The sequence below is a fragment of the Psittacula echo genome (assembly GCF_963264785.1).
Source record: "Psittacula echo genome assembly, chromosome: 15".
NCBI classification, from domain to species: Eukaryota; Metazoa; Chordata; class Aves; order Psittaciformes; family Psittacidae; genus Psittacula; species Psittacula echo.
The window spans coordinates 2,583,283-2,600,369 of record NC_137751.1 but is presented as its reverse complement, the minus strand read 5'-3'; the positions used below and the strand labels follow the sequence as shown (position 1 = coordinate 2,600,369).

General features: G+C 53.4%; 3 protein-coding genes across 3 annotated transcripts; 1 reads left to right on the top strand and 2 right to left on the bottom strand.

Moving 5' to 3' along the window:
• The first annotated feature begins 446 nt into the window (after positions 1-446).
• On the top strand, positions 447-4,619 carry SUMF2 (sulfatase modifying factor 2). Its single transcript, XM_080630139.1, has 8 exons — positions 447-640; positions 1,653-1,767; positions 2,330-2,374; positions 2,583-2,733; positions 3,234-3,289; positions 3,630-3,714; positions 4,191-4,356; positions 4,437-4,619. Exons 1-8 carry the CDS (start codon positions 504-506, stop codon positions 4,540-4,542), a joined length of 861 nt encoding a protein of 286 aa, XP_080486265.1. The 5' UTR covers positions 447-503; the 3' UTR covers positions 4,543-4,619.
• Positions 4,620-5,427: 808 nt separating this feature from the next.
• PHKG1 (phosphorylase kinase catalytic subunit gamma 1) lies at positions 5,428-12,137 on the bottom strand (the record flags this gene model as incomplete). The annotated part of the gene is made up of 10 exons (XM_080630089.1): positions 11,635-12,137; positions 9,879-10,009; positions 9,466-9,641; positions 9,132-9,186; positions 8,528-8,593; positions 8,203-8,366; positions 7,494-7,584; positions 6,490-6,643; positions 6,277-6,402; positions 5,428-5,679 (listed from the first exon to the last, which is right to left on the bottom strand). The coding sequence occupies exons 2-10, from the start codon at positions 9,959-9,961 to the stop codon at positions 5,428-5,430; spliced, it is 1,167 nt and encodes a 388-aa protein (XP_080486215.1). The 5' UTR covers positions 9,962-10,009; positions 11,635-12,137.
• A 714-nt stretch (positions 12,138-12,851) lies between these two features.
• Positions 12,852-15,152, bottom strand: CHCHD2 (coiled-coil-helix-coiled-coil-helix domain containing 2). Its single transcript, XM_080629758.1, has 4 exons — positions 14,990-15,152; positions 14,274-14,511; positions 13,565-13,724; positions 12,852-13,102 (listed from the first exon to the last, which is right to left on the bottom strand). Exons 1-4 carry the CDS (start codon positions 15,037-15,039, stop codon positions 13,092-13,094), a joined length of 459 nt encoding a protein of 152 aa, XP_080485884.1. The 5' UTR covers positions 15,040-15,152; the 3' UTR covers positions 12,852-13,091.
• Positions 15,153-17,087: the final 1,935 nt, after the last annotated feature.

Here is a 17,087-nt window from a genome sequence, read left to right as displayed (position 1 = left end):
CCACCCCGGTGCCTCAGGATGGTGATGGTTGTGTTGGTGTCCCAAGCACCAGGAGGGGTTTCAGTGCCCCCTTCTCACACCCAACCCACGCGGTCGCTATCCCGGAACCCACGCGGGTTCCCGCCGTGCGATAGATCCCGGAAGCGCTTCCTGACTCCCGCAGCTCTTCCGTGTCATTGCGGTTGGAGCCCGGTGCGATGGACGGTGCGGCCCTGGCGCTGCTGGCGTGCGGCTGGGCGCTGCATGGTGAGCCCGGGGAGCGCAGCCCTCCTTTAAAGGTGCTGCCGGGATGATTGCACCCGGTTGGAGCCATTCCTTGCCCCGAGACACATGGGAAATGTGGCCTGATATCGCTATAGTTATGTATATAGTAGATAACCCGATCTCCAGTACATCAGGGAACTTCACGGCAAATACTTGTTGCTGTCCTGTGTGGTTGTGTTTAACAATGAAAGTTCTCACCCTGAGTTTCTTCCCTTTCAGCGTTCGCCCAAGATGACAGCATGGTGCAGCTGTCTGGTGGGAAGTTCCAGATGGGATCCAGCTCCCTGGAGAAGAGGAATGAAGGGGGGCCCGTCGGGGAGGTGGCAGTGAAGCCGTTTGCTGTTGACAAATACCCCGTCACAAACAGGGATTTCAGGTAAGGTTGAGGGGTTGGGGAGGTTTGGCTCTGCGTGGGTTACAGGGTTCTGGTAGCCTGGAGAGTGCTGGGTCTTCTGGGACTGGTTCCCAGGTCCAAGAGCCAACCCTGGGATGCTCCCATGAGGACAAAAGAATGTGTTTGTCAGTAATAAATCATCTCTAGAGGTGCAAGCTGAAGCATCTTACCAGTATAGCTCACAAACATGCATCTTTTCCCCCTTTGTTTCTCCTTCTGCTTTTCCTTTTCTCCTTTTCTTCTTCTTATCCCTTTTCTTTTTCCTTTTTCTTTTCCCTTTCTTTTTTCCTTTCCCTTGCAAACACACTTGTGTGTGTGTGTGTGTGTGTTCTTATGTAGAGGGCTGCACTGCTTCAGATTGCAGGTTCCTGTAGGTTCCATTTCCATTTTCAAACACTAGATCACTCCATGTATTTTACAGGAGCCCTTGTACAGAGCACTAATAAATCCATTGGGGAAAATGTATTTATTTGCCTGGCTGAGCCCTTGTTGCTTAAGAAGAGCCAATGCTTCCGTGCACCACTGACTACCCAGCAACACCCAGTAATGGCAATTACTGCAACTTAGCAGTGAGGAAGTAAATGGGGCAGAAGCAGGGTGAGATTATTCAGCAGCATGTGACATGTTTTTGCACTGTAGGGCTGTTCTACTAACAGCAGCTGTGGGTTTAGTGGCCTTTAAGGGATTTTTGGTCTGTGAAATCATTATCTTTTATGGAAAAGCAGAGTGCAGCGTGAGTTTACCCGCACGGGTAACAGAAACCCCTGTCACCTCTGGGAACCGATGCAATTGGGCTGCTTTGTCTGTTAAACCTGTATCAAACTGGCTTGAGCTGTGCTGGGGAGGAGCCGGGATGCTCTGCAGATGGGGTGTCTGTAGGCTGGGTATGTTTTGCCTTGCTCTGATCTTGCTGCATGTGCAGCTGGCTGTATTTGGTGATGCGACTCTTGAAGAGCTCTACCCCAGCCACCTGAGTGTGTTGTGTTTATGCTAGGGAGTTTGTTAGGGAAAAGAAGTACAAAACAGAAGCAGAAGCGTTTGGCTGGAGCTTTGTCTTTGAGGATTTCGTATCCGAAGAGCTGAAGAAAAAGGTCACCCAGAAACTAGAGGTAAACCTAAACCCCATGGGGATGAGTTTCAGTGATGGGGATGGAGGTGGGATTCCTGATCTCTTTGGTTTAAATGGAATAAAACCATAGGAGGGGACACCCTTGCTGGTATTGCTTTTCCACTGAGTAGCAGCGGCCTCTCAGTGCAGAGCCCAGCCGTTCTCAGTGGTTTGTCTTTAGTTTTGGGTTGTTTTGCTTCTGAACCTAACAGCAGGGTTGAGCCTGAGTAGATTTATGGTGCTTCTCTGTTCACATCCTCTCCAAACACTGTCAGATTGGACTCATGATTTGCTCCAGTGAGCTGGGAGAAAAGAACATTTCAAAGTACTTTATTAATCAAACCTTGAAATAGAAACTGTAACCAGCATGGGCTTCTTCATCTGTTTTCACTTTTGAAAGCAGACACCTCTGTTGGAAAGCACGATCAAAATGCCTGTGATAACCCAGGTCCAACTGCAGCATTTAACCATTTCCAGGCTAAACCAAGTGCTCTTCTTAACATCCACGCTGTGGGGTGGTGGTCACCAGTTCAGCTTTCATCTGGTGTCATTTCTTTTCGCAGTCTGCCCCTTGGTGGCTGCCCATTGAGAAGGCATTTTGGCGACAAGTAAGTAAGTAAAGATCTGGTGTGCTGAGTCCTCTCCATGCTGGGAGCATGCATGTATTAGTATGTGCTGAACCTTGCTGGCCAAAGCCAGGGAAACAATAGCATCTCTGGTTGCTGCATGTTCCCTTCCCTGTTCTGTCCTTTGTTCCCTTTTGAATTGAAAAATGCATAAAATCAATTAAAATCTGTTTGATGCAATTCTTCCCAGCCCTCAGGTCCTGGCTCCGGCATAAAGGACAGGCTGGATTACCCGGTGCTGCATGTGAGCTGGAATGATGCGCAAGCGTACTGTGCCTGGAAAGGGAAGAGGCTCCTGGCAGAGGAGGAGTGGGAATTTGCTGCCAGGGGAGGACTGGAGCGTACGTACCCCAGGCTCTGTTCCCAAACTGAGGCACTGAGCAGTGTTCATTGTGTCAGATCCAAACCTCCATCAGGGGATGCTTTCGGAGGTTAATCTGTGGGGCTGAACCACCTCTTTTGCCCAGGAGTCAGGTTGTTACTATGGAAGAAGAAGTGGCTTATATGTGGTCTTAATGTATGTTCATAAACAGAGGAATGGGGCAAGGAGTGAGCCACCTGCCCCCACACACTGAGGGTGGCATAAAGCAGCCACTGGGATTGCTTGAAGGGATCACAGGACTCCCTGATGCAAGTGATGGTTTGTGAATGGGAAGCTGTTGCTGATTCCCATCTCTCCTTGGCACTGTCTGTAGGGATTACACTGACAAGCCCCATCCAGAAAGCCCTTCTCCGTGTCCCAAGCTGAGCAGGAAAGGATAGACATGAAAGCCTGGTTAAAAACAGGCAGATAGAGATGTTGGCATGGCACGGGGTAACACGTGGCTCTTCCTCCTTGCAGAAAGGGTGTATCCCTGGGGAAACAAGTTTCAGCCAAACCGTACAAATCTGTGGCAGGTAAGAGCTTTAAAATCATCCCATCTACACTGAGCTCGTCTGAAGGGGGTGTTTAACTTGAGCAGACTCTGTGTGGCTGCCTAAAGTGACTGCATGGCCCTGGGGGCAGGCTCAGCCCAGCTTCCCTGGAAAACCAGGATTCCAGCTTCCAAAAATCCATACATGGATTTGTTTGGAAAGGGAGTTGTCTTGGGAGAAGCTGAGATGAGCGATCTCTCTCAGCCGGAAATGCTGTGTAGAGTTAATTTGCAATGGAGAGTTACTTCCCTGGTTCAGGTGTAACACAGTCCTGTGAAGAGTGGGGCAGTGGTGGTCTTTGGAATGATCTCTCTTCCCACAGGGAGATTTCCCAAGGGTCGACACGGCTGAAGATGGTTATCACGGCGTCTCACCGGTGACGGCGTTCCCTCCTCAGAACAACTATGGTACGGAACAGGCATCCCTGGTTTGGGAAACGGCATCTGCTTCCTAAATTAACTCTACTTACAAAATCCTGTAGCTGTGGCAGAGTTTCAGGCATGAAGTGGGATCATGTCAGCATCTTCATAGAGTAACCAAGCCCAGCAGAAGCAGTGATGGTTGTTACTGAGGCTGCATGATGGGCACCAAATCATGCCCTGCTTCTGACTAAAGTCAGTTATTTTGCACTTCAGTGTGATTTACCTGAAAATCACAAGCACATTGGTTTGAGGGGAGCAGATGCCACATCCTCACAGATGGGACACGTTAAAGGTCCAGATGTAACTTGGGACCAGTTTGAAGTAGAGTGAAGAGCTGCTGGTTCCCAGTCTCACCATTAACCTATGCTCTTGCAGCAATGATGTGCCCACTTCCATACACCAAAGGGCTTTTGCAGCCCATGCAGATGTGCTCTCACAATTCAAACCCTCCCATGTCTCAGGGCTCTACGACCTGCTGGGGAACACCTGGGAGTGGACAGCATCTGAGTACCTGACTCCAGGGCTGGCATCAAGGCAGCGCACTCAGAACATGCGGGTCCTGAGAGGTGCCTCCTGGATTGACACTGCCGATGGGTCTGCAAATCATAAAGCTCATGTTACTACCAGGTAGGTCTGGGCAGTGCCCCGGGATGGAAGCGTTCACTAGGAAGGATCCCTGATTTCGGTCTCTTCTTTTTCCCTGGGAGAATGGGGAACACACCAGACTCAGCCTCTGACAACCTCAGCTTCCGATGCGCTGCCGATGTTCCGCCTCTCGTGGCTAAGGAAAGCTGGACCAAACCTGAGCTCTGAGGAGGTCACTCACTCAGGAAGAGCTGAGGGCATTTTCTCCTGTGGAGATGAACAGCAACCCCCAGCAGTCGCTTCTGTTAAACCCCAGTTCAAAACATTAAATACTTCCAGCTAGAACTGCTTTCCGCACTGGGACGCCTGGGCACCAGCAGGGATTGGGAATGGCAGGCCAGGTGCCTTGTCTGTAACATCCTTTTGGTGTGGTTGATATTACAGCTCTCCTTTTGGTGTCTGTTCTAAGAGAGCCAAGGGGTGCATGTATGCAGGACCAGGGTTTGCTCTGACCTGCAGCTCTACCATGGGCATGGGGCTGTCCTGAGGGGCTGCTGATGGGGTAAAGCGGTGGGGGCACATCCCTGGAAGGGGGGGACTGGTACATCAGTCCCCATCTCAGGAATTCCCAGCTCTGTACCAACTGTGGAGCCATCCCAGAAGTAGAACAAGGCACTTTTACTGACTGTTGAGCAGTGGCAAAATGATGTCTCTGCTCATTTCTAAGTGCACAGATAGCACAGACCAGTGACCCACCTCTCCCAGGTCGTACAACCAGCACAAACTCTGCCACCAAACCTGATGGCACCAGGAGCCCTGAGCACATTTGTGGGTGAGGACAGTGCTCAGGGCATGGCTCATCCCTTCTCTACCTGTGACTGCCCCACAAGGGTCCCAATTCAGTGCCCAGGGCTGAGCCTTCCCCATCATGAGCCGATTACAGCTCTGTTAGAGCAGCTCCTCCAAACCCATCCCTGGGGCACACACACACCCCAGGGCCAAATCACTGCACCTGATTTGAGGCCAGTGCAAACAGCAAAAGCAAAAGCCATCACCCTTTGGCTTTCAAAGGTTTTATTCCTTGTGAGGGAGCTCACTGCTCACACAGCGTGATCAGAACAGCCCCTCCTCGGCTGCCAGGGTCAGCAGGATGGCCTTGCAGGTGTTCTCAAAGAGAGCAGCTCTGTTCTGCGCCTCCCCCTTCTTCACCCAGTGCCGGTAGGTCCTGAAGGCGCAGGCGTCGATCAGCTTGCGGACAGGCTTCAGGGCGTACGGGTCCCGCACCACCAGCTCCCTGGTGACCGACTTGACGAGCCGGTACTGGTAGTAGATGCGGACCGATGCCAGGACGGTTAGGCAGATCACCTGCAGCACAGCGGGCACAGGCTGGGGTGTGAGGACAGTCCTACAGCAGGACCAGATCAGACCCGATGCACCCCATGTGGCTGCTGTCTGTGTGGAGGAGTCAGGAGGGAGCCTGGCTCCTGGTGCAGGTTTAGTCCCGTGTGTGTGGAACGCGCTTTTTCCTTAATGGCAAAACTACAGCTCAGTCCTAAACGTGTCACCTAATGCCCTTCTGAGTGCCTTAGCACTGCCCTATTGACTGGCTGTAGGGAAGGGAAAGGATTCCTCTCTTCTGTCAGCTTTTGCACCATTTGATGCACCCGTGGGATGTCAGCTTCATTGATTCCCCCTTGGAACTGATCTTGTTATTTCTTCACAGAATCCTATGGGAGCAGGAGGCAGGATTTTCCCTTCTCTTATTCGATTCCCTTCTGTGTAAAAGCCCTTAGGAAGTACCACAAAGCAAGCACAATAGTGCTCGGAGAAGTGTCTCCTCCCAGACCGCTGCATCCTGCCAAAGCCCAGGTCCATCAGTCATCCTGACTCCCAGTTTCCCCCAGCGCAGCTGGGAACCCCATCCTACCTCTTGGCTCCAGGTCGCTCCATTCCCAACCTCACCTTGAACTTGCGGAAAGGGCTGAAGTGTCGGACCTCCTCTGTATCGTACTGCTGGAAGAAGGGGTGTGCGAGTGCCTCTTCAGCCGTGTACCGCTGCCGTGGGTCCACCACCAGGAACCGGGAGATCTGCAGCAGGACAATGGCTCCATCTGCGCTATCCCTGGTGTCCACAACTTCCCCACACCAAGGCTTTCCCCATTCCCAAGCACCTACCAGGTCCTTGACGGTGTCCGAGCGGTCGTCCCACTCCGGGGAGCCAAACTGGTAGTCCCCATTCATGATCATCCGCAGCATCAGCATCTGCTTGCGGTGCCAGAAGGGAGGCGAGCCGGCCAGCAAGGTGTACATGATCACCCCGGTGCTCCACCTGCAGGTAACCCACATGGACCCCACAGCCCTGGCTGGCACCCATGGGGCGCCCAGCAGCATCCGCACCCCAAGGGTGGTTCAGGGGCTCCCCTCAACGTGGCTTTGCCTCCCTGGGACACCAGGAGGAGACTGCCCTGCCTGGTGTGTGCTGCTGGGGCTCATCAGCCCTGATGGGTAATGGGGAGCAGGGGCTGCCCCGCTGCTGGGGAGTGGTTTGGGGTTTCTGAGCTGAGCTGATGTGGAGCTGCTCCCCCGGATGCTGCGAGGAAGCTGGAGGTTGGAGGTATTTGTCTTCCTTGTGTTTTATAGGGGAGGGAGAGGGTGCAGGAGCGTGGGATGTGATGGGACACAGTGGTACAGCAAGGCTGGATGCTCTGGCGCTGTCTCAGCTCAGGCTGTGGTGTGTTAAGTGTCCTGTTGAAGCTGAAAAGGGGCTGTAGTGCTCCAGTGTGTTTTGAGTGCTTGGTTACATCTCTGACCCCTGCAGACCTGAGCCTGAAGCCACCAGAGATGGTGGCAAAGTCCTTGCAAGGCTCTGAGCTGGCTTCTCTCTCAGGTCTTACTATGGGGGGTATTTAAAAGGCCCCTGTGTCTTGGAGCCAAGCCTGAGCTGATCATTATGAACACAAAGTGTTGCATTCAACCCTACCTGAGAGGGTAAAGCAGGGGGACAGGTTTGACCCCAGCCTGCTTCTCTCCAGCCCTGTATCAGATCCCCCTGGTCACCAGCACAGCCCCTCGCAATCCCTGAGGTTGTCTTTTGGTGCCTCATTTAACTCCTTCCAACACTCAAATGGGAGCCCACGTGCCCACTGTCACTGTGCTCTGGGGGCTGGAGTCTCACTCACATATCCACCTCCTTCCCGTAGCCTTGGTGCTCGTCATCCATGGAGCACTGCAGGATCTCGGGGGCCAGGTAGCCAGGAGTGCCGCAGATCTCTGTGAGGACAGGACACAGCATCCCGTGAGCCACCCCAGAGGGACTGTGCCATCGCCACCCAGGATGGGTGCTCAGGGGGCTGGATCCCAGCTGGGATCATTCCAGTGATGGGGCTTGTGTGAATCTCTCTGATGACCTTTCTTGGTGCACTACAGCAGCTAAAAGCAAGTGAAGAGAGCAATGGGGAAGCCAGTGGAGGGGATGCCCATTGTTGGATAGATGGCTCTGTGCAGGGTGGGAGTTGGGGGGAAAAACCTTGCTGTTGGGCAGTAAATGGATGGGGTGATGAGGATTGCCTGGAGGGGAAGTGGAAAGAACAGGATGGTTTTGTACCTCTTCATGGCAAGGAGTGTGGCGTGGGGGCCATGTGCTGGCAGAGCCAGGCTTGTGTGTGAGCAGGAGCGCACCCTAAGCCGAGAGGCACCAATCTGCACCCATGGCAGCGAGACTGGCTCCATGGGGAGAGTGGGGCTGGAGAGACCACACTGACTTAGTGGTGGCCTTGGCAGTGCTGGCGGAAAGGCTGGACTTGATGATCTTAAAGGTCTTTTCCAGTCTGGTTGATTCTATGACTTGCGGTGGCCATGGGCATTGCCCCCACCTCACTGTCCTCCTACCTTTGAGCTTCTCATTCTCCTGCAGCTGGCAGGAGAAGCCGAAGTCTGTCAGCTTAATGTTCATGTCGTCATCCAGGAGGATGTTCTCCGGCTTCAGGTCCCGGTGGACGATGTTGATGGAGTGCAGGTACCGGATCACCTCCAGCAGCGCGCGCATGATCTTCCTGGGGATGGGTGACAGCAGCTCTCCCAGCCCGAGTGCCCACCAGCACCGTGCTCTCGGGGGTGGGAACAGGGAGCGCACAGCCCCGGGGCCTGTTTCGCCCATGGGTGCTTTGAACGCACCCTCTGCTTCTGCAATGGGATTTTCAGCATCTGGCCCTACCTCGTCTCCTTCTCGCTCAAGGTGACTTTCTCAGTGAGGTAGTCAAAGAGCTCCCCTCTCCTCATCCTGCAGGAGGGAGGGAAAAGGGAGGCAGTGGCTGAGCTGTAATAGAAAACTGGCCCCTGGGGAGGGTCAGTGCCCCTTAGCAACCCAGCACACCCACGGCACAACAGGACAAGCTGGCTCCTTAATCAGAAAGGGGTAAAAATGCCTTTATATTGCTGCAAAATGTCAGGCAGCAGGGGAAGGCCTGTCCCCGGAGAGGGCAGGTCTGGGATGGGGCTCTCCCAGTGCCATCATCCTCCACTGATGTCCCTCCAGCTGCCCTGGCATCAGGGGTTGTGGTGTCACATACACCCTGGTGCCACTGAGCATATAAATAACCCGCAGGGATGCACAGCAGCTCCCACCAAAGGTTACAGGGAAACCTGAGCAGTGCTGACAGAAGGGAAACACTGCTGGGAGCAATCGAGGCTCATTTCTGCCCTAAGCAAGAGCTGGTTGTCCCTCCACTGTGCCCTGTTTGGGCCATAAGAAGCTGGGTCCAGTGCTGGCTGGCTGCAGAGTGGGAATGGGCTTGGGGTGATGGCGAGCTGGTACTTACAGGTCAAACACCAAGAAGAAGAAGGTGCTGGATTCGTAGCTGTCCTTCAGCTGGACTGCAATAAAGCACGGGAGGGGGTGTGAGAACAGTGTAGAGCATCTTCCTGTCCATTAAGTGACTAAAAACCGGTGATCTAGTTGCTAATTCAGTTAATGAGGAGGTGTTCCAAGCGCTGCTGGTCTGTGCAGGGGCAGAGCAAACGCTGCTCTGAGTGGGTGCCCCGCATCGCATTAGGACCATCGGAGGTCTGACCCTCAAGGATTTCATCCCAAAACCCTTCCTGGGGTAAAGGGGGCAGACCCCCCCTTGCCCTGATGCTCAGAGCCGGACTTACTGACATTGGGGTGGCCCGAGACCTTCCGGAGGATGTCGATCTCTTTGGTGGTGGCCTCTCGCAGCTCCTGCACCTCCTTGGGGGATATGTTTCCTGCGGTGATGTCGATGATCTTCACAGCGTACTCCTGCCGTGTGGTCTTGTGGATGCACCGACGGACCACGCTGCTCACCCCCCTGCCAGGGACAGCACCAGTGGGGGCTCCCATTGCCCCCCAGCCAGCCCATTGGCACCGGGGCTGGTCGGTGTTTTCAGGCACAAGAGGTTTCCCTCCCTTGGGATGGAAGACTTTGAGCTGATGGAAAATGCTGCTTCGTGCTATTTTTAACCCCCTGCTGCCACGGGCCCTGTTCCCATTGGATTCCCAGGCAACGCTGTACTGGAGCACACAGGAACACGAACCCAAGCTTTACCTGCCCAAAACCTCCTTCGGCTCATATTTTTCATAGAACTCCTTGGATGAGTTCCAGTCGGGCAGATCTTCTTCCTTGGTCATCTCTGGCTCCTGTCTGGTGGCACTCTGGGCTTTGCTGGTGGAAAGGAGCTGCAAGGAGAAAAGAGCAAGGATGAGCACTCGCTGCATATGAGGCAGAGACCCTTGATCCCTTCTGGAGGAGGAAAGATTCTGGACCGCAGACAAAAGGAAGATCCCACTGGGGACAGAAGCAGCCTGGCTGGGACCAAGGCTTTGGGAAGTGCTGCAGCATCTCAAAACCCCATCCCTTCCTGTAGAGCATCCGCACCCAGCTCATGGGGCATCGTCCTCCGGCTCCTACCTTGTGCCAAGGGCTTTGCCACACTCCTCCTGGTTCCTCCAACCTGGGAAAAGGAGTGAGGAGGGAAATGGGTGCGAGGGGCGGTGAAGCAGCCTGAGGAGCTGGGGGCGTTGAGGTGCTGCTGGGGACAGGGTGCCTGGGGACAGCCAGTGCTGCGGGGTCAGCCGGGGCTGAGAGCAGAGGCTGAGTGAGCTCCCTCTCATGCTCAGCTGCTAGCAGCCTCCAGAGCTCCCGCCAGGCTCCCGTCCCATTCCTTCTTCCTGGGGGAGGAATGCCGTGACAGTGCTTTGACAGAGGAGGGGGAATAACCAGTCCTCCCGATCCCTGGTGTTCACTGGCATTCCTCTTTAAGCTCCGCGAGCAGCTTCTTCCCGTGTCCAGCATTGCTGAAATCCCAATTTTCCAGGTCCAGCTGCTCCACAAGGACATGGAGACCAAGCAGCACGCGTGGGAAGCAGCTCGGGCAGCAAAACTGTCCCCTTGGGGTGACAGCAGGAGGGCAAAGAGCCCAAATAGCGCAGGTTTTCCTTTGCCTTCATCTCCGAGGGGGGAAAAGCTCTGCCAGGACGCGGCCAGGCAGGTTCGCACCTCTGAGTTTAAATCTTATCAGTGCCCTGACCCGGTTGTAAGGACCGAAGCTATGGGCGATGTCTAACGCGAGCTGGAGCGTTTCTAAACAGCCCCGGGTTTGCTCTAATAACGTTTTAGGTGTTGTGAGCAATGCCAGAGCAATCAGGACTGAAACCAACGGAGAGGCAGGAGCCGGGAGAAGAAAAGATCTCCGAGGTGGGGGAAAAACATCGGCTTTGAATGGGTTTGAAGCCGAAAACTGCAAGTCCTGGGGTTGGCGTTTGGGGAAGGGCTGGAGGCTGGGGAGGAAAGAGCGAGGAGCTCGTTTATAATACCCTGATATTATATATATCCTGATATATATACCCTGATAGAAGAGCAGCTGCTCCGGGCACTACCAGGGTAAACCGGTTTTATTACCAGAACTGTGCGAGCTCCATGGGAGTGGAAAGGGGGAAAAAAAGAAGGGGGGGGGGGCACAGGGAGATTTCTGTCTTAAGGCAGCGATGGAGGAACGCAAATGGAGGCGGCGCTGGCCATGTCCGCCGCGCTGCTGTGGATTCGCGTCTTTGCCTCGGTGAATCCTCAATAACACGCAAATACCCACTGGGATCCCGCTGGAGAGCTCGGGCTAAGGCAGGGGTTAGGCCGGAACGGGAGTGCCCCCCCAGACCTTTTCATTTCCCCCTCCAGATCCCCCCCAGCAGCCGGCCCCGGAACCGGCCGGAGCTGAGCAAACACGGGCAGAAAGCGCTCAAGGTAATGCCGGGGTCCACGTCCCCGGGCACCCCCAGGACCCCCTCCCCGCTGCCGCTGCGCTCACCTCGTCGCGGGCAGCCCGGGTCCGCCGCCGCCGCGGAGCGCCCCGTCCCCGTCCCGCGGGCGGGCGAAGGGCAGCGGCCGGGGCGGGCCGAGGAGCGGCCGCCGAGCCAAAAATACAGCGCGGCCCGGAGTGGGGGGGAAGCGAGGAGCGACCCCGCAGCGAGACCGGGCCGGGGCCGAGCGGCGGCGGCGCCGCGGATGAGGCTCCCCCCCCCCCGCCGTCCCGGGGCTAAACCCCGCGTTGAGCCGGCCCCGAGCTGCTCCTCGGCGGTGCAGGGGAGGCCTCGGCTCGCCCGGCCCCTGCGTGTCCGGGTGCCTCCTCCCCGCTGTCCGCCGCGGGCGCTCCTGCTCTTCCTTTTCCCTTCCTTTCTTTTCCTCAGGGCGGTAACACCGAGCAGCCGGGATGGGAGCTTGAGCCGCAGGAGGAAAGCGGCTGCTGACACCGGGAAAGGTGGTTTTGTCCTTATCCCCCTTCCCAACACTGATGTTATCCTTTCGCTTCCAGAAACGGCAGATCCGAGATGGAGGATAGGAGCAGTTCGGGAAAACCAGGCCACGCTGTGTAAGTATTTTTAGCAGGAATCTGCAAGGTCATTCCCACCGCACTCCCCGTGAGGGTCCCTCCTCCGTGCACCTTCCAGCCCAGCTGAGGCACACGAGTGTTTACTCCACCAGTTGCAGGGGCTCAGCAGGGCATGAGCTGGCTGCTCCCTCCGATGGGAAAAGGAGGGCTCACACCCTCCATCGGTAAATTCCGTTTAGACGGACGTGGTTTGTTCTCTTCCTGCAGCAGCTTTGTCCGAGGTGCAAAGAGAAGGCTGGAGCACCCCATCGTTTATCAGGCTCCTGTCACAACATGGAGGAAGAGAAAACCTCAGCTGGTATCATCAGGAATTGCAGCTCTGCTGCAAGTTCTTGGAGCACACGGCTGCATGGCAGCCTATGGGCTGTCCAGGTAATCCTACCAGGGATCCTGGCCAAGGGGAGGGATTTCTCAGAACCTCTTGAATAGAGCTTGTTCTGAGGAGCAACAGGAGGCTACTGGGGAGCCAAGGCCCACAACATGAGGAACAATGTGTGTGGGGCCAGACACTACCTCTCTGTCACTGCACATTTTAAGCAGCAGAAGTTGCCTCCAGGGTTCAAGTGTTCACATCGGAACAGAGAGAGCAGGTTATTTATACACCGTGTCACTTTCAACACAACAATCAGCAAACCAGTGAACACTAATTAGCTCATTTCACTTTATTCATTCTTCCATTTTGTGCTAAATCAGTTTGCAGCTGTAAGTTGTAGCGCAGCTGTAGCAGCTATGGCAGGAATCAAGCCACAAGGAGAACAAGACTGTGAATATATGAACTAGTAAAAGTATCAACTTTAGGCTTTATTACTGAAGCTTTTTCTTCATTCACAGGTCAGTTCTTGCAAGATGGTCTTCAGCAGCCTTGTTCTGAAGGCTTACGCTAAACCTGAAAGGTAAGGAGTTGGCAAAGTTAGTGGTAGTAAGGTTTGCATCCCTGACAGATCTGCTGGGGTGTTTCTTCTCCCTCATCTATTTGGTAAGCTGCAAACATGAGCAGCAGTTTCCTTTCTCCCACCCAGGTCTGTGGTGCCACCAGGTGCTGGCCACACACCAGCAATGCTGATTCTCCAAGTGTGCTGCCACCACTCTCCCACACTGTCAACTTCAGTCCATGCATAAAAGCTTTGGGAATTCATCTTCCCCACACCACACCACCTCCAGCTACATGGACAGGACCAATACAGGAAGCCAAACAGGACAGCAGCTTGCTGTAACAGACTCCACTGTACATGTGCTGTAAGTATCCCCATTCTTTACTGAATGGACTGAAAAAAAACCAGGACATTATTCTCACATTCATTTTACTGATCAGCTCCTTCAGTAGTTGCCTGGAGCACTGCTCACTTACCATTAGCAAACCTGCATTGCTTCAGCACCTCACTGAAGCCCTCGCACAGCTTGAGGTCAGTCTGGTTCTGGGCACACTCCAGGAATTGCTTCATTTCATACTGGCAAGGAGCAAACTGCTGCTGCTGCTGCTGGTAGGCAGGCTGGGCTGCCTGCGGCTCCTGAAACAGCAGACACCCCATAAGCACCCTTCAACAGCTCCAGCCTGTGAGGCCAGACCACCCTGGTGCTGCTGTGTGTTTCTTCCCTGCATTTCAGTCAAAATGCTGTGCTGCTTTATAAATGTAAAACAATGGGCTGAAGGACAAAATCGGCTTCCAGCACTGGCTTGGCACATTCTGAACAGTTTTCTACATTACAAACACTTGGGTAACATCATTATCTTAATGTGTGAGCAGCACAAGAAGATCTCGCATTAGATCTTGCCATCATAAGATCTGGAACATGGAAGTCCTGCCTGAATCAGAATACTACAGTAGTAAACAACTCTAAAACCCTGCCACAAGCATGTTATCACCCACGCATCCCTCTGAGCTAGTTTTAGGATATGGTGATTGTGATAACCACCTTGGAGAGTTGAGTCTCTATGACAAGATATGACTTGTGTATGTTTACATTTATGTTTACAGCAACTACCTGAGCCTATATGCAACTGCATTGCCAAGTTACCTGCACCTCATTAGTGGGTGTCCAGTTGTGCTTTCTCTTACCTGATAAGTAATATCAGGCCTCGCAGCTTCAGAGCTGCTTCCTCCACCAAATCCTCCTGTCAGCGCATGGCCTATGGTATGGCCCACAGCAGAGCCTACGGCTACTCCAGCAGCAGTTGTAGCCATCTGTGCCATCAGACCAGGCTGCTTCGGCGCAGGAGCGGCCACAGCAGAAGCCGGAGCCGCTGCTGGGACAGGCGCCTGTGCCGGAGCTGGAGCTCTCATTTGTGGCCCCCGACTGCAAGGACATGAAGAGAAACCTCAGGTCATGGTTCCAAACACACCGGGCAGAGGCACAAGCTCCTCCTCATCACACCCTGCACGCTGACGGCAAGAACTCAATGTCCTGGCGAGTGATTTATGCACATCAAGGTCAGGCTTTCGAGCTTCTTTTTGCCTGTTTTAAAGGCCAGCAGCACCCCCCTCACCCAAAGCACTGCGCTATTTTGCGGTTAACGAGATACAACCCGAAAGGAGCCGATTAAATCGGGCCTTAAAGCCCAGGCCCCATCGCCGAGCGACCGCTGAGGAGCTCCACATCCATCCCCGTGCCCCGCTAACCGAGCCCAGAGCACCCGGGCCCCGCTCCCCACCACGTCCGTTACTCCCACCCCGGCGCGTCGCCCAACCCCGCAATGGCGGAGAGACCTTCGCAGCCCGCGGCCTACACTGGGGGGCGGGTGAGGAGAGGAGGAAATGGGCCCAGCGGCCCTCACCTGGCGGGGGGAGCCACGCGGGACGTGCGGCTGCGGCCGCCCCTCGGCATCGCGGCGGTGAGGGAAGGGCTGAGGCGAGGAGCGCAGAGGAGAAGAGCGGATCCCGGCCGCGTCCAACCGCTTCTGAAGGTCACCCGGCACTGGCCGTGCGAGCGTACGTCACGCCGTAACGCCACGCATGGAGGCGGGGCTTGGGCAGGCCACGCCCACTTCCGGTCACATTGGCGGGAAACGGTGGCTAGGGGGTAATGGCGGAGCCTTCCGTTGTGGAGGTGAACGGTTGAACCGTGTCCAAACGGTTTCTGAACGGTTAAACGGTGTCTGAACGGTTTCTAAACGGTTAAACGGTGTCTAAGCGTGCGCCTACGGAGGATCGGTCCCTATGGAGAAACCCGGGGGCACCGCGAAGGAGCTCATAGAAATAAAAGTCAGATCTTCCACAAGGTAGTCGTGTAACTAGATCCCGAGCTGTTGCACTGAGGTGAGCACTGCACTTACTTAAATGGAGTTAATGGAACGCTGCTTAAATGGAGTTCTCTAGAGAAAACACGATGAGTTTTGGAACCTGGTGTTAATTATGGGCCTTAGAGCTTTAGAAAGGTGTAAGTTATTTAATAAGGTAAGGGGTAAAATGCAAGTTATGCTATATAACTTGGAATATAATCAAGATATATTCCAGGTAGAGTTCACTGCCTAAATCCAGAGAAAAAATTGTTCTGAATCCCTGTTTATTCAGTTAATATAGCACACAAGTTTGGTTTTTCATGATCTAAACCTCATTGAAAGAATATAACATACACAGAATTGGACCCAATTAGTTAATAATTTCTCCAATTAGTTAATAATCTCTCTAATTAGGCTCAATAGATTGCAATTGAATGATCTTAAAGCCCTTTCCAACCCAAAGCATTCTGTGATTCTATGACATTGAACAACTTTGTTTCCCATTATGAGCAAGCATTTTGCTTCTTGTCCTTAGAGCACATATAGACACGTTCATCCACAAAATGACACTGTAATGTTGTCACTTGGTTATAAAGCCATTGTCATGATAAAACATATCTTGTTCACCATTTCTTCTGTTGTAAGGGAGTTGTGCAAGACCAGCCATTTCAACCTCATTCAACAGACAGTAGTTACATCCCCTTACATGAATGAAGCATTAATACTGTGAGTATGGCAATCCGCAAGCACAGAAAAGCAGTTGCTGTTAATGTCAAAATTATTAGGAGATAAATACAAATGATCTGTCATGCTCAGAACGGCGGCATCCGCAAGTTCCAGCTGCTGGTGCCAATGCAGGAGCTCATCTCTGCATGCATCTTCTCTCTGGTTCTTTCACTCTTGGCCTCTCTCCATCCTGGCTTCTCCCTGGGCAGCTCTGCCTTTGGGGTTTGGTCAGATGCCCTGAGGCTCTATGAGCTTTGCACTCCAGTCATTAATTCACTTCAGACCTGGCACTTCCTCTGAGCAACACTTCCAGACATCCCATGGTGTCTGGTTGGTGTCCAGAAAGGAAAATGTGGTGAATGCTCCACCCCTGGCAGTGTTCAGGGCCAGGTTGGACAGACATGGTCTGGAGTGAGGCGTCCCTGCCTATGGCAGGGGGATTGGAACTGGATGATCTTAAGGTCCTTTCCAGCTAAACTCTTCTATGATTCTGTGCCCAGACCTCATCTTATTTAAGGCCCAAGCCACAAACATCTGAGATAGGGTGATTGAGTTCTCTGCTGCTTTAGCACATCTTTTGGTTGCCCCCTTCTATCTCAGCCATCTCTGCTCCTTCCCATTGTCCCCCTCCCTGGCTCACTCTGATAGCAGAACACAGCGTAGGGAGCAGGTTTTTACTGCAGTTTATACATCAGCTAGAGTTCAGACAACTCATTTCTTAATGAATGGTTTTCTCAACTCCTTTTTATTAATATTTATTAATATTAAAATTAATATTTATTAATATCAAATTAATATTTATTACTATTTATAATTATTAGCTCCTTTTTAATGAATAGTTTTCATTTTCCCTTTGCTGGCGGAGGGATTCTTGTGGCTTGAAGTGATTTTGCAACTGTCTCTCTCTGAATGCATTTTGTTTGGGAGA

Bases quoted from the DNA above. Each gene is read 5' to 3' on its own strand.
- SUMF2 (XM_080630139.1), top strand. From the start codon at position 504: ATGGTGCAGCTGTCTGGTGGGAAGTTCCAGATGGGATCCAGCTCCCTG. The intron at 1,768-2,329 runs GTAAACCTAAAC...TTCTTTTCGCAG, and splicing joins AGGTCACCCAGAAACTAGAG to TCTGCCCCTTGGTGGCTGCC. The intron at 3,290-3,629 runs GTAAGAGCTTTA...CTCTTCCCACAG, and splicing joins ACCGTACAAATCTGTGGCAG to GGAGATTTCCCAAGGGTCGA.
- CHCHD2 (XM_080629758.1), bottom strand. From the start codon at position 15,039: ATGCCGAGGGGCGGCCGCAGCCGCACGTCCCGCGTGGCTCCCCCCGCC. The intron at 14,512-14,989 runs GTGAGGGCCGCT...ATGTCCTTGCAG, and splicing joins CGCGTGGCTCCCCCCGCCAG to TCGGGGGCCACAAATGAGAG. The intron at 13,725-14,273 runs GTAAGAGAAAGC...CTGCTGTTTCAG, and splicing joins GGCCTGATATTACTTATCAG to GAGCCGCAGGCAGCCCAGCC.